This window comes from Lepisosteus platostomus, chromosome 17, assembly GCF_059453375.1.
Source record: "Lepisosteus platostomus isolate fLepPlt1 chromosome 17, fLepPlt1.hap1, whole genome shotgun sequence".
Taxonomy (NCBI): Eukaryota; Metazoa; Chordata; class Actinopteri; order Semionotiformes; family Lepisosteidae; genus Lepisosteus; species Lepisosteus platostomus.
In genome coordinates, this window is record NC_142627.1 from 21103779 (window position 1) to 21117799 (window position 14021).

General features: G+C 40.7%; 1 protein-coding gene across 1 annotated transcript in view; it reads right to left on the minus strand.

The window, feature by feature from the left end:
* Positions 1 to 14021, minus strand: part of ryr2a (ryanodine receptor 2a (cardiac)) — a 196838-nt gene that overhangs the window by 64175 nt on the left and 118642 nt on the right. The window contains exons 25-35 of the mRNA XM_088609787.1: positions 12769 to 12852; positions 12201 to 12360; positions 11173 to 11320; positions 8044 to 8252; positions 5526 to 5700; positions 4149 to 4357; positions 3325 to 3674; positions 2158 to 2275; positions 1427 to 1587; positions 958 to 1117; positions 229 to 315 (exon numbers count right to left, since the gene is read on the minus strand). Coding sequence (XP_088465913.1) covers positions 229 to 315; positions 958 to 1117; positions 1427 to 1587; positions 2158 to 2275; positions 3325 to 3674; positions 4149 to 4357; positions 5526 to 5700; positions 8044 to 8252; positions 11173 to 11320; positions 12201 to 12360; positions 12769 to 12852 — 1861 coding nt within the window. The remainder of the gene's footprint in view (positions 1 to 228; positions 316 to 957; positions 1118 to 1426; positions 1588 to 2157; positions 2276 to 3324; positions 3675 to 4148; positions 4358 to 5525; positions 5701 to 8043; positions 8253 to 11172; positions 11321 to 12200; positions 12361 to 12768; positions 12853 to 14021) is intronic.

Below are 14021 nucleotides of genomic sequence, written 5' to 3' on the forward strand. Positions count from 1 at the left end.
AGAGTAAACGCATGAGGACTTCAAACAATACAACAACCAGCTAATTAATGCTAAACTGTATCAGCTAAGTGGGAAACCTTTGTCTCCTGAAGACAGTTCCTAGAAATACTGTTCAGTCAGTCCCAGTTGACCTTATATTAGGGCTCTGGAGATCACAACATGACATTTTCTTGTAAGGCTGTGGCATTTCCACTAATGGAAAATCTTTTCATATAGTGTTGTTCTTACCTTTATTCGTCCCAGTTCAAACTGAAATACATTAGGGCTAGTTGCTTGGGCAAATACTGCAGGGAATAGCTTAGTGCTGGGCTCTACCTAATTACAAAGAGGAAACAAGGAGTTAGTCAAACCCAACCGACAGGAACAGCACAGTGTAAAATAGTCACAGAAAGACAATTTCAGATTCCAGGTAGATGTAAAAGCTAACCAAAATCATTTTAATTATTTCATTAAAAACAGCGCATGAACAGAAACAAATAGCTGACAAAATTTGAAAAGGGCTGCATTGATGAGCTGGGACTTTCAATTTGAGCTGTGTTGATTGTTTTTGCAGGACATTTAGCTTTTAAAAGACGTCACATTTTATAGTGATTCTGAAACTCCATTACATATCCTACTGTAATTCATGGTACAGAAGGTAGGAAAAGATGGCTGTTTTTGAACATTAATGATCAACTCTTGCTTCTCAACTTTTCCTTTGTACAGATTTACTCTGAAAAAGGGCTATCCAGCAACAGCTGGTGTCTGTATGCGAGTGAAAGCACTTGAATCTGCTCTTAGCATCCTTTCAGAAAGTGCTCTCTCTTTGACTTCTTTACTTTCTCTCTCAAAACTAACGTCTCCTTGTTCCTGGTCAGTGTAAACACCACTCCATGTGCCAGTCTTACTCCCGGGAAACAATCAGTTTGTTGTTTTTTTTGCAACACACAGTGGCGACAACAGAGCAGCTTTATTTACCTGATAGTAAGTGCTCAGCTCTTTGCCATTTGCTGTGAAGGTCAGCAAACCGCTGGCTGTGTCTACCAGGCAACCAATCTCCAGCCCATTGTTGTTACGGCCTTGGCCCGGACTAGTGCTCTCTCCCGCCCACACAATGTAGCAGTTGCTGCGCTTAATACTGGAATTACACAGGGGATAAAACAGCACACTGGTCAGTAAAACATAAAGAGACAACAGGCTGAAGTTAACCCCTGCCACAGTGATGAAGAACATGCTATCTTCAATACTGCACAGGACTGTAGTACACTATATACCTTTATTTTATAGACAAGAGCCATAAAGTAACGCAATATACTTTCTTTAGAAGTGGAAAACAGCTCCTGATGCGTGTATAACAATTGCAGACCACGTCTGTATTATATATTATAATAAACCATGAGCTGTATCACCAGACACCACTAGGAAAGCTGCTCATGAGGTTCCCAACCTTTCATGGACCTTTCCCTTCTCGTCCCCGAGCGTGACCGTCACTGTGCGGACCTTCTCCAGGTCAAACGCAGTGTCATACTGGTGGAAATCAGAGGTGACCCAGCCCACCCACACACCAGTGGGCTCCTGGCCAGGGAAGATCCTCACTGAGTAATAGTACTGAGAGAGACAAAAAAAAATAAAAATAAAACAAACAAAGGATAAAAAACAGACTGGATGAAACAAAAAAATAAAGCTTCAAACACTGCAGTTCAATCTGGAAGACAGGAACATGTTTTCCTTCAGATGGTACTCAGTCCCTCGTTCCTCACCGTTCGTCTTCACAGAGACACCAATAGTGAGACAGGAGACAGGGAAGCACAGGGGCCAGAAGGAACAGAGACAGCTGAAGCACAAAATACACTAGATGTCGCACAGAGAAGCAGCAGTGCTTACATGAGGTTTAGGGCTTAAACTCCTCTCAGCTTAAAGAAAAACATTTAACCTGCAGAACATAAAAACAATGAAACATGTTGGAAGTTAAAACAAAGATAATTGTGTAGCAAAAAAAAAAGGTTGGGGGACATGAAGAGTCTATGAGGGGAACCCCTTCTCCTCAGGAAAGTGAAACACCTGCAAGTGACACCCCACCCCAGGGAGTGTTTATAAGGTACAGACTAGGTCATCATTTGTTTTAAAAGCATGTTAATGTTTAGAACCAGATGTGGAAGTACTAAAACAGCCTAGTACCGTGGAAGTCTGCATCAGATACTCGTAGTCATCCCTCTCATCGGCCAGCACTTCCTCGGACAGACGAGCCGACGAGTGGCTTGTATTATAGTCCGGCTTCGTTCTCTTCAGCATAAACCTACAGAAAACAGGTCACACTCCATTCAGTGACACCATATGAAACAGGCCTCTAGAGCCAATTTCCACCTGGAATTTTCTCCTCTTAAACATTGTTATATCTCAGCAGCAGAACATAGCAGGAGCCTGGTTCAGGTCTTAAATTGAAGCTAACCCCCTTGGCATTGAGGTTATTTAAAAAAAAAACAGCAGGCGCAAAACCGATTTCTTGTCTTCAAAGATAATTTTTTTCCACTTTTAGGCCTGTCAGTTGGCTCAAAGTGCGTGTTGGCCTTGTCCTAGGTGTCTACTAGCTTGGAGAAAAATTTGGGAAAAATTGATGAATTTGAAAAAATTCTACATCATTTTTTGTGAAGACTGGACCTGAAATGAAATTTCTCGCATCCCCCCACTATTTCTAAAAGTTATTGAAAGCCAATAAAAATGTGTAAAACCTATTGCAATTGTTATAAAAAGCCTTAAGGCAGTGCTAGAGAGCCTTGTCTGCTGTTAGGCATTGAAAAAAACTTTAGAGTGGCCTTGAGCTGTGAAAAAATTACCACTGATAAGAATCTGATTGATTACCACCTGCTGTGTCAATGACTGACAGCTGGATTACAGCTAGAGTGCAGCCAGAGGCTCCCAGAGGAAGTCCCATCCCCTAAGGGCTCTGAGTGGCTGATAATACAATGAATGACAGCGTTTTCCACCAATCAGACCAGTTTTTTGAGGCGGTCAGTTTCAAAATTCAGTTCCAATAGCCTAGATAAAAAGTGTTATTGTGATCGACTGCCTCGGTGTATTTCGGTTCTGAAAACTTTTTGTGAAGCTCCTGGAAGCTTTCGATTGATAAAAGGTTTTCTGTAAAAGTTTTCTGGTTTTGTTGGTGAAATACTATGAAATGTACAGTCTTCAGTAAATATTGACTAAGTACGGTCCCCTGGCAGTTCCGCAGAACATTATGAGATTGTGATCCAAAAACATTTCCAAGGCCAACTATAGAGCTTGGATTTGAATGTAGTACTGTATGTTTGTGCCAGGAAGCATAGTGTCAGAAAGCACAGCTCAAACCTCTGCTTTAATCTGGAAGGCTTTTCCTGGGTGTAGTCTTTATGATTGTTGAACTCATCCTTGTCCTTCTCCCTCTCCGGTCCATTGGAGCCCAAGTGTCCGTGAGCCGTTTTCATGAGAACTTCGAAGTCTGAATCTGTGTCAAAGTCATCGAGGTCCTTCTGTGGAGAAAAGAAGCCGCCACCGGAGGGCAGAGTGCCCCCGGGAGGCTTGGCGAAGGTCTCGGCACACTCGATGGGCATGCTCAGGCGGTAGAACACAATGTCCGTGTTGCTGTTCTGAGATCCGAACGACTTCTGTGTGACTTTCAAACACGGCGAGCTGTCAATTGTCCCGTCTATCCTCGTGACCTTGAGACAAGGACAGCAGGTCGGTTTGCATTAGAACACAGCGTCACTGATTAAGCTGGATTCAGAAACGCTGGGGAAAAAAAAACTCCCAGCACAAGTGCAGTGATTAGTCTAGTCCATTCTCTATACAACGGGCACACTAATCACAATTTACTGTTATTATTTTAATGTAATGTATTTTAATTGTGATCTGCATACATTCAGGCAAAATAGTGCAGTTCATACAAATCTATCTCTGATAAACTTCTCATTGAAATATCCTGGGAGCAGAGGGGCAAAACCAGGATAGGTACTTTATAAATCTGAGATTTACGTGGGTTGCTACTAATTTAGTATGTGGGGGGAAAAATAAAAAAATAAAGTCCATTATTTAACACTAAGAATATCATTTCAGTTTTTCATTCCTAAAAACTTCAAATCCACTGCGTTTTGCTGAAGTGTGAAAGGCAGGGGGCTCTGGCAGGTTGTCCTCACCTCTATGTGCTCGTGGTTGGAGGGCACAGGGATGAACTGTGGCAGCCGTTTGCTCAGCCACATGGTGATGTCCCTGTTCATGTTGACAGCAAAGGGCTCAAACCCTTCCTGCAGGCCACAGATTGTGAAGTACTTTAGGGTGCTGACATCCTTCCCGAAATTCATCCTGCCAACCTGACAAACGCCAAGACTGCAAACGGGTATAAACCCTGGTGCATAAAACCAACAACAAAAATAGAGTTGAATGAAATAAAACAGAGAAAGACTTCTGTCTCCCACAGTCACTTTTCAAGTACCTTTTAGCACACACAACATAAAAAGAAATTTTTCAACATTTTTATTATGACGCATCAGGGTAATAATAAAATAAGAGTAGGAGTATGTCATTACAACCAGTAGATGGCACTCACGTAAAAATGAAAATGCCACACTGCAGTGAAATCAAGATATACCAATATAAACGAAGAGAAAACCTTCCTCTGGAATAACTTCAGTGAATTAAAAGCTGTATTCATGTCAGATTGGGGTTAAACATGGAAGTGATATGACATGAAAATCATTGCCCAGCCGTTGAGAACTTAGCAAGCACAAGAACAGCAAGTCCTAAATTACAGGAGTATAAAACGCAAAACAAAAACCTTTTTAAGAGAGGAATAAATGAAAATAAGAGAGAAGAAGGTCAAATAGTATGCAGTATTCCCCAAAACAGACTTCTGCTATGATATTTAAATGTTGGTATGATATCTAAACTATAATGCATTAGCAGACAAGTTGATAGCTCTTTGAAAAGCAAGAAAATAGTGCAGAACAAAGTGAAGCAGGTAGCACTGTCAATGCTTATTCTTGCTATGTACTGTAAGTATGCAGTACAGTTTGTTGTCTAGGCCTGCACAAAGAAACATCTCATAAACCACCAGAACATTTGACATCCATCTACTAGTATGCACATTTCAAATCGATTACTAGAGGTAGCAATTCCTCCTCTGCTGGATCAGCATTGTGGCCCTCAGGAGTGCAGAGATATATTTAAGATCATCATCCAGATAAAGATGATGGTTCATTCATTTCTATCTCCTTTGGCAGCTTACAAAACGGTTTCTTACTGTCTTATAATTATATTGTCGATATGTAGGCACACCTCCTTAGGTTAGGAACAAGAGAATGAGTTCAGCACAAGTGGTAAATGTACACCTTGCTTTTCCTAACCCCAAAGGTTTCCAGATGACCTTGCTATTGATGTTTCAGGCTGCTTTAATCATATCTAATTACCTTTTGTATGTGTAATTCAATATGAAGAAGGCCGCCCAACATACTGTAGGTTTAAAAAAAAACTTGAGCTGGGGAGAAGGCAGAGGGCTGGAAAGGTCAGGCACTAACCTTCCCCAACTTCAAAGTCCTTGAATGCCAGTTCTGATCCCGAGTCATCGAGAAGGACTTCCCCGTTGAGCGTGAACATCATGGTGTGCTCGTTCATATCCACCATGCAGCCCACCACATCGCCCGACTGCCAGGACCGCCCAAAGTGCTCGTTACCCTGGTGCCACCGCTGTGCCTGAAACAAAGAGCGCAGTCACCCCAGACTCCTCTCTTTAATGACAACCTTCTCGCTCCTGCACCTTGCAATTAGCACAGCTCTCCCTCTAAACCTCTGCAGGGCTTGTCGGCTACAAACAATGTTTAGCCGCTGCTTTAAGTACCCTTTTGCAATGCCAAAGACAACCACACTGTAATTACACGCTCCATAATTTGTCCCGGCTTCAAAAGCAAATCATTAGTTTTCACTTTTTTACAGTTATTTTCCAATCCATCTCTGCAATTCCGACATGGAGGTAGAAAATAAAGCAAATATGTACACCGAAAATAATCTTGCCTCCTGAATCTGACAGCAAGAGCAAAATGAATCATTCAAAGGAAAGATTAACTCCCTCTGGGCTATCATTTAAATGTATCCTTAAGGATTACATTACAGACAAAGGAACATGTGGAAATGACAAACACAAAATGTGAAGTGGTTATATAAGTAACAGACAAAGACACAGAGAGTCTAGTCTGGCACTGTGGGTGTAAATGTTTAGCTGGTCTACAGTGTGGTTTTGTACATTAATATTATTTAAGAAATTCATTATACAAACAATATTATTTCATATTAATTTAATAACTACTTCTGGCATCGGTTGCCAGATGGAAAAGTCGTTTCTCAAGCAGAAAGCTAGAATGTGCAGGATTTCTGAATATGTTTAACGTTTGCATTTGTATGCCAGAAGATCCCAAGTGTCCCTAATGTGATTTGACACCAGGGGCTGTTCTGATTTTTAAAACAAATATATTTGCACTGGTATTACAGGTTATGTGATACACAGTCATGAGTTCTGTTATCTATAAAGCATAACTTATTGTATGAAAGAAGGGCCAAGCAGCCTCCTATCACTAGTAATCTTCATAGCTTCAAGAGATTTAAATCTCTAATCATTTTAAAGTCATTCAATTGTATTTTAACATGGACTATAAATGAGCAGAGAACAATAAATAGAATTGTGATTTTAAAAACGTGATGAGGGAAATCAAGGCAATCGATCAAGTTGCTGCCTTGCGGCTCGGGGTTCTGTGTTCGATTTCAGTCCGGGGCCTGCTCTGAGTGGGGTTTTCTCTCGCTGTTCTTGTCTCCTCCCGCTGTGCCTCTACGCTGCCCTCTTAACTAAAGTTGTGCGTGTGCGTGTGTCTGGGGCCTCGTCTCGCCTTGTCCCCTGGGACTCTGGGAAAGACGAGGATAATACTGATACTGACTGAAAATAGAGGGGTGATGAGATTCGGATTCACCTAAAGGTTTACTTCAGTATGTCAATATGAACAGACATTCTGCATAGTGGTGGTGATGGGTGTAAAAATGTTGTTCTGGTTGTCTTTAATTACTGATGTGCTCATTTCAGTACACCAGTATACCCAGAATGACAGCACAGTAACACTGGCAGGAGTCACAGTACAGAGCAGGCGGGCGCAGAAGGAAGACCCCTGAACAAACTATCTTACTTTACTTGGGATGCTATCATGTAAATATGATATTACAGTATTTTACTGCTTCATCCATTTTCTATCAATTCTTAGTTAATATAGGGTGGCAGTGAGTCCATGGGTACATAGTAATATACCAATGGGATACAATACCAGTGCATCACATAGCAGGGACAACACAGCGTGTCTGTGAACTGGGCAAGAAAGCTGGAGAGAAAGCTAAAGAAAAACTTCGAGCATGCTGCCATGGATAGGACATGCAAACTCCACACACAAGGTACCGCATAGCTGGAACCCAAACTCTTTAAGTCAGAAAAAGGCAACTACCATCCCGCTGTGCCACCCTTTCCTGCTATGCAAATTCTGAATTTTCCCCAAAATTGTAGTGGTAATACATTCCTTAAATGTCAACAGCACTTCTAACTTGTTTGCATTATTTCATCCCAGATCAACACATTTGGTTTATTCCAGTTTTATTTTTAGTGTCGATCAAAGATTAATTTCCAGTGTATCACATTGTAAAATGTTTAGTTCGTGACGTTTTGGAGAAATGACCCTGTTGACCTGCACTAATACTGATGCAGACTGTGTGTGGGTACACCATCAGAGGTACTACTGTATATGCAACCAAATATTGAAATTACTTGATTTAACGTAAAGTCTGTTTTTAATATCATCAAACGCAATCATGGAATTACCTAAAAGTATAATAAAATGACAGTACATTCATCTCATGATCACAAAAGCACAAATTGCTTGACTGGATAAAAAAAAAACTGAAATTTTGAATTTGCTGTCCTGGTTATATTACAAGCCACCGCATGGGGCTGTAGCAGGCTGAATCACTTGACGTGTTAAATCTTCACATAAAGACTTCTGTGCCTACCTTGAAGCCATCAAAAACAAAGGCCTGCTCATCAGAGCCCAGCTCCTGGTCAGGCAGGCAGCCAGGCCTTGCCCACCCAACCCTCATCTCCCCGGCAGTGACCGCTTCAAACTCAAAGTACCACTTCCCCGAGTTCACGCTGTACGTCTTCTCCGCTCGGAAAATGCGGAACCTCTCTGCAGACATATTGCTGATGTCGGACCTTGTGGCTTAAAAGAAACGGAAACAAATGTCATTACTTATTTGAAGTCATTAATACGTTCCTTCGTAAGGTGAAATTTTACCATGGGGGTTGATGTAAACTCAGAAGATGATGTGTATGACACAAACAGGAACACAGACTTGTCTAGCCCCCAGGATTCCCGGTGTACTGAAAACATGAGGCCCTTTTGAGCGCACTGTCTGCCGCCACAGTGTCTTGTACTTGTGAAGCCTTGAGCAGGAGAGGAAAGTCGCTTCTCACTGACAGTCCAATAGTCGAGTCCAGTGAAAGCTCGGAGACTGACAAGAACGGATAGGGATCGCCGAACTAGGACGGAGAGCCGAGGCCGATGGAGATTGTCGTGTCAGGATGGAACGCAATAGCAGGGGGGCGGATCCGTGAAATAAGGGGGGAGGGGGGGCACAGCTGTCAAGGCTGATCCGGGCAGGATTAAAGGCTGGAAGTTCGGAAAGGAGCCACTGGTCGGGTGCTTGGCGAAAGCAGCAGCTTACAGACGGGCAGAGCAGGTGTGGACGGACCGGAACCTCTCGGGCAGGATTCAGGCTGATTAGTCTTTCCGAGACGCAGGTTAGTCAGGCTGAGAGCACCACCCACGTCGGGAGGTATCTCCATGACGGAGCACATGACGGGGCAGGGCAGGGTCGAAGGATCCAGCGCTGATGGAATTAGCACGTGTCAATTGGAGCAAGGTGTTTGGGACAATCGGCCCAAGCAAGTCTGAACCTCTCCGGGACGTTTCTGACCCCTCGTGCAGATGCACGCAGTTTCCAGGGAGACTGACAGCTACAAGCTCTGGCTTGCCCGGGCACAGCAGTGGTGCCAGGAAGCAGACTACAGAGTATGTAAGAGTTCAGTTTTCCATTGACATAGCCTCCGAGCAGAAGAGCACAATTTAAAAAGATCGACTTCCTGTTTCTCTCGAAGGCATTAACAATTTCACAACATTATTTGCAATAAAGATTGATTGCTAAACATTCTGACAGTTGAGCACTGACTTAACTGGCGTAATTTGTTCAACACTAGATGACCATGGTAATCGGGGAAAACAAGGATACTGTATACAATTGGCAGGAAGATATGTTTTATAATATCGGACAATCTTCAGGCCTGAGAGCTCACTCCACAGGCACCTTCATCCCTGCTCTTAGTTCAGGTCTGCTGCCAGGTGATTGTCAATCAGGCTGATTTCATATAAACCGCTCCAATTCAACAATCCTGTAGAGGTTTCGCCGAATTTAAACAGCTCTAAAGAAATACTGATTCATACTCGAGTGCTTTTGTGCACTATAAATTTCCATCACCATAACAAAGCTGTAAATTTGGTAATACAAATAATGTTCAATCCAAAATACTGCAAGTTTTTTTTTTCCCAGAGGGAAACCCAACATCAGGGTTAACAACGGGATTTCTTATAAATGTCATTTTAAGATGATTAAATCGACACAAGTGAATATCAGTATGGTATGTGTTTCCACATCAAACACAGGTAACAAATGAATCTCACAAGGGACTTAAAACATGTTTTAAAATAAAGTATTTATTGGATTTTGATGCTGCAGAAAAAAAGGTAATTGTGTTTTGTTTTATATTTCCTTAGATTCCAGGTTTAGAATGCAAAAACACTTGCTGTTTGTGAGTGTCTCAGCACTCATAATTCTTCAGGGAATTTCTCTGACTATGGTTGACAGTGTCTAAGTGACCTGTTACTATTTACAGAAATGGCAATGAACTTTTGTATACTTGAGTCTTACTTCCAATATTGAGAATTCTATATGAATATGAATTAGTTATTATGCTTTAAGACCTGAGAAATACCTTTATTTCCACTCCTAATAATCCATAACATGATGTTAGGAAATGGTATTTTAAAGAAACTATTATAAAACTATTATAAATAGTATTATCTATAGTATCCCCAGGACAGCATCACCTGAAAGGAAGTACCTGACTGATTCACTCAGACCTTGCCAATTAGTTCAACAACAGGATTTTTAGATTCAGAGGTATGATCTACAGTAAGAGGTTCCTGCAACACCTACAGCTCCGGCTGGGCAATGTGATGTAGCTTACCTAACAAACTACAGTCATCAGACACCCCTACAATGGTAATACCATTACTCAGCATCTCTGACCTGCATGACTACTGTAAAGCAGTAGGCATGAGGACCCTGTGGAAAGACTGATGTTGAATCCTAGTTCTGTCTCATTCGGTACAGCAGGTATACTGTATACAGCAGAGGCTTGCTGTATCCATTAACAAGGTATGTATCCAGGGAATTGCCACTTGTCAACATCTGAACACTTTTCAATCTGTCAGATGCACTTAAAATGAATTAATATTTGTCAATAACACTATCTGCCAAGCAGGATGCTCTGGGTTTCCCTTAATTTCAGTGCACACATTGATTTCATAGAGGCTAATCACTGACACTGTCAAATTCATTTTCTGAAATCTGAAATATAAACCTTCTATGTGCATTTTAAGCAAGCTAAATGCTTATAAAGACTGCAAGGTATTTCTCCAACATAAAAAAAGTAATACAGATCAAGGAATATGGAAAGGAATTTAAATCCATTGCCAATTTGTAACCATAATCAACACTCTCAAATATTTCTTACTGTAACTTGATTTGTAATTGCATTCAACAGATGACTTCACACCTCTTCTGGACAACATTTATCTCTATGAGAGTTAGAAAATAAACAGTGTGGGCAATACTACTACAAACAATGTCTTGGAAAGTGCTGGAAAACCTGATTTAAAAAAATGACCTGTGACAATCTCTTGACTTAAAGCTAGAGGTATACAGGGGAACCTCAACAACGTTTCATTCACAGTTACTACTGTACGTGCTTGAGTCTTGTAATGTAACAACATGACCCAGGCTTGAACTCTATCCACATACCGTGATCTTGGTCAGGTGCTTCCAAACTGTAGCCGTAACCCAGAAGAGTTCGGACTGCCTCTCTCAGGCTGTCCTTGTTGGACTTCTTGGTCCTTTCATCCAGGAGGGCATAAGGGACAAGACGGGGGTTTCTTCTGTTTTTCACATCCTAAAAAAAAAGCATAGTCAACCACATTCAAGAACACGTGAGCCGCTGTCAGTTTATTATGGAAGGGAAATGTTCATTAAAGTCTTCAAAATCATTCTAGACAACCAATACCAGAATTCTAAATTAATGCATATTTGTGGTATGAAATTTGACATTTTCTTTGAGAAATACATTTATTACACCGAGTAACCTTAATACCTACACTATATTAAAAAAAAAAATAAACATCAAGATCTTTTCATATCTTGTACACAGTGGAACTTACAAAACTGTCCACTGTCTGGAGCATGTTAAACTTGGGGAAATTAATCAGAGATAATCTTAAGCAGAAAAGTCATGACCTAAATCAGTTACATTAATTAAAAGTCTTTTCTGCTTAATTGCTTCAGATCTCAAGAGAATCTAAAGATTAAACTTAGTGCAACTGACGCTCGGTTAATCTTATCTAAACAAACAACATTCTGCCACTACAGTAATTTAGTGGGTTTCTGCAGGTTTTGCAGTACTGTATGTCATCCATGGATTCTGCAAGTAACAGCTACGCCTTCTTATCCTTTTGGTTTCTGATATGGTAACTCAATGAAGATGTTAATTGCCCACGCTACCAGCATGATGCCAGTCTGGAAAGCATTTTCTTTCCTGCTGCCATCATTTTCCTTAAACCATCACAAAAAACCCAAGCCAAAAGCCAAGGAGTCTGTGAAAAGTGCCTGTTTCACCAAACACCACTTCAACTACATCATTAGGGTATTAAACTATTAAAGACTGAACGAATATTTAAAGGCTTTCAAGCGGTCACATCTGCACCCTCCTGGCCACCCACTTCAATACCAGTCATGGTGACATCTAGCCAAATCCCAAGTGCTAAAAAAAAACCTACTTGCTGGATCCCGTAGGTCCAGCCTTGTCTGATTCGGTCTCGGGCCCAGACATTGTGCGCATTCTCTGCCAGCTTGTCCACCATGGCCTCCTGGGTTGAGGTCAGCTTAATGTGGCTCAGATCCATTGGAGCAGGCTTGTAACCACTTGTCAATTCATAGCTGTACCAAAGGCAACAAAAATGCATACTACAATTACAGTACAATCTTACACTCCATAGCAGAATAGCAAGTGACAGAACAGGACTAAGAAAATTCAATAGGACAGTTGCATAAATTAAATAGGACAGGAATACTATAGGTTCAGGAAAAAATAACCACAGAATTAGTAACAAAATTCAGAGACCGCAAATAATGGTGTTGTCTAAAGAATCATCCACAGTTGTTCCAAGAGTAGATCTAATGATATCTACAGATTAGTCACACACCCAAGGAAAAGCATCAATGGGCTCAGTAATCCCATTTGACAGTACCAATATGAGCCCAGAAAGTTTCAATGCCAGACCACTTACATCAGACGATGCATCACACGCCAACACAATTTGTAGGAAAATTATAATTATTACTTACTTTGTGGAAAGCTTAAGATTTTTCACCTTCTCCTCGGCATGGTCATCTGCAATTCCCACATGGCAGCCTAAAGCAAGGAGTGTCCTTGAAATATAAAATATACAATTGTGAACTCTTTTTTGCTCATGATACTGAGAGGAATATGTAGAGCTGAGCCATCTATTTCCATATGAATCCTCTCTCATACAGTTAATGCAAAAACAGCAAAATCAGCAGAACCTGAATTAGAATTCGACTGGACGGTTTCCATTAGAATCCTATGCTGTCCTTTTAACATGTACAGTACTGTAAATAGTTAAAGGTCTTGGCTTTGCTTTTTCAGTAAAACGCTCTAAACACAAGACCAAGACTATCCCACATCTCATATACATTAAATAATTGTCATTAAACATTAAAATAATTATATAAATTGCATTAGTTGTAAACCTTTTCCTCATCCATAAAGATATACAGTAACTCGTTTTAAAAGATTTTTGCCTTTAGTAGTTTGAGAAAACCCTTGAAATTATAATAATAGAAACTTAATTCCTTTGTACATTCATGCTGTAATCGTTAGCTCAGTTCATTAAAATATGACATATTTAATTAAAAGAAAAGCTTTGGCAGTATTTAACTCAGAAATTGAAGTCGCTCATGTTTTTTTGCATTTAGATAGAACTCTGTGTGACTGAGGTGCTACACTCTCCTGAGCCTGTTCTTGAAATAAGAGCATTAAGTAGTATAATAAAGCTGTCCCAAAGGTATGAAAAATGTTCCTGAAATTGGGCAGTCACTGGCAGTCATTTCAATATTTAAAGAAATTAGTCATTGGAAATATGTATTTAAGGCAGTTATGAGTTTTACCTTTTTTTTTCCATTAAAAATATTTAGACACTAATATGGTCAAATGAGGCAGGAGAAAAAGGGATCTGATAATTGCTAAACCTGATAGGTCTAAAATAATTGTACCTGTAGGCTTCCTTAAAGTGTACGAACCAATCTTAGCTATTTAAAGTTCAGGTGGGTAGCTGCGTCAGCATGCATAGGCTGCAAAGGAACAAGTAATAGGTTTATTCCATGCTGAAAAAAAGAAGGAAGAGAACACAACGTTTCGGCCGTGGAGCCTTCTTCAGACCTGAAGAAGGCTCCACGGCCGAAACGTTGTGTTCTCTTTCTTCTTTTTTTCAGCATGGAATAAACCTATTACTTGTTCCTTAGCTATTTAAATCATACATCCATAATACTTGGTAAAAATGTGACCATATAAAGTGTCA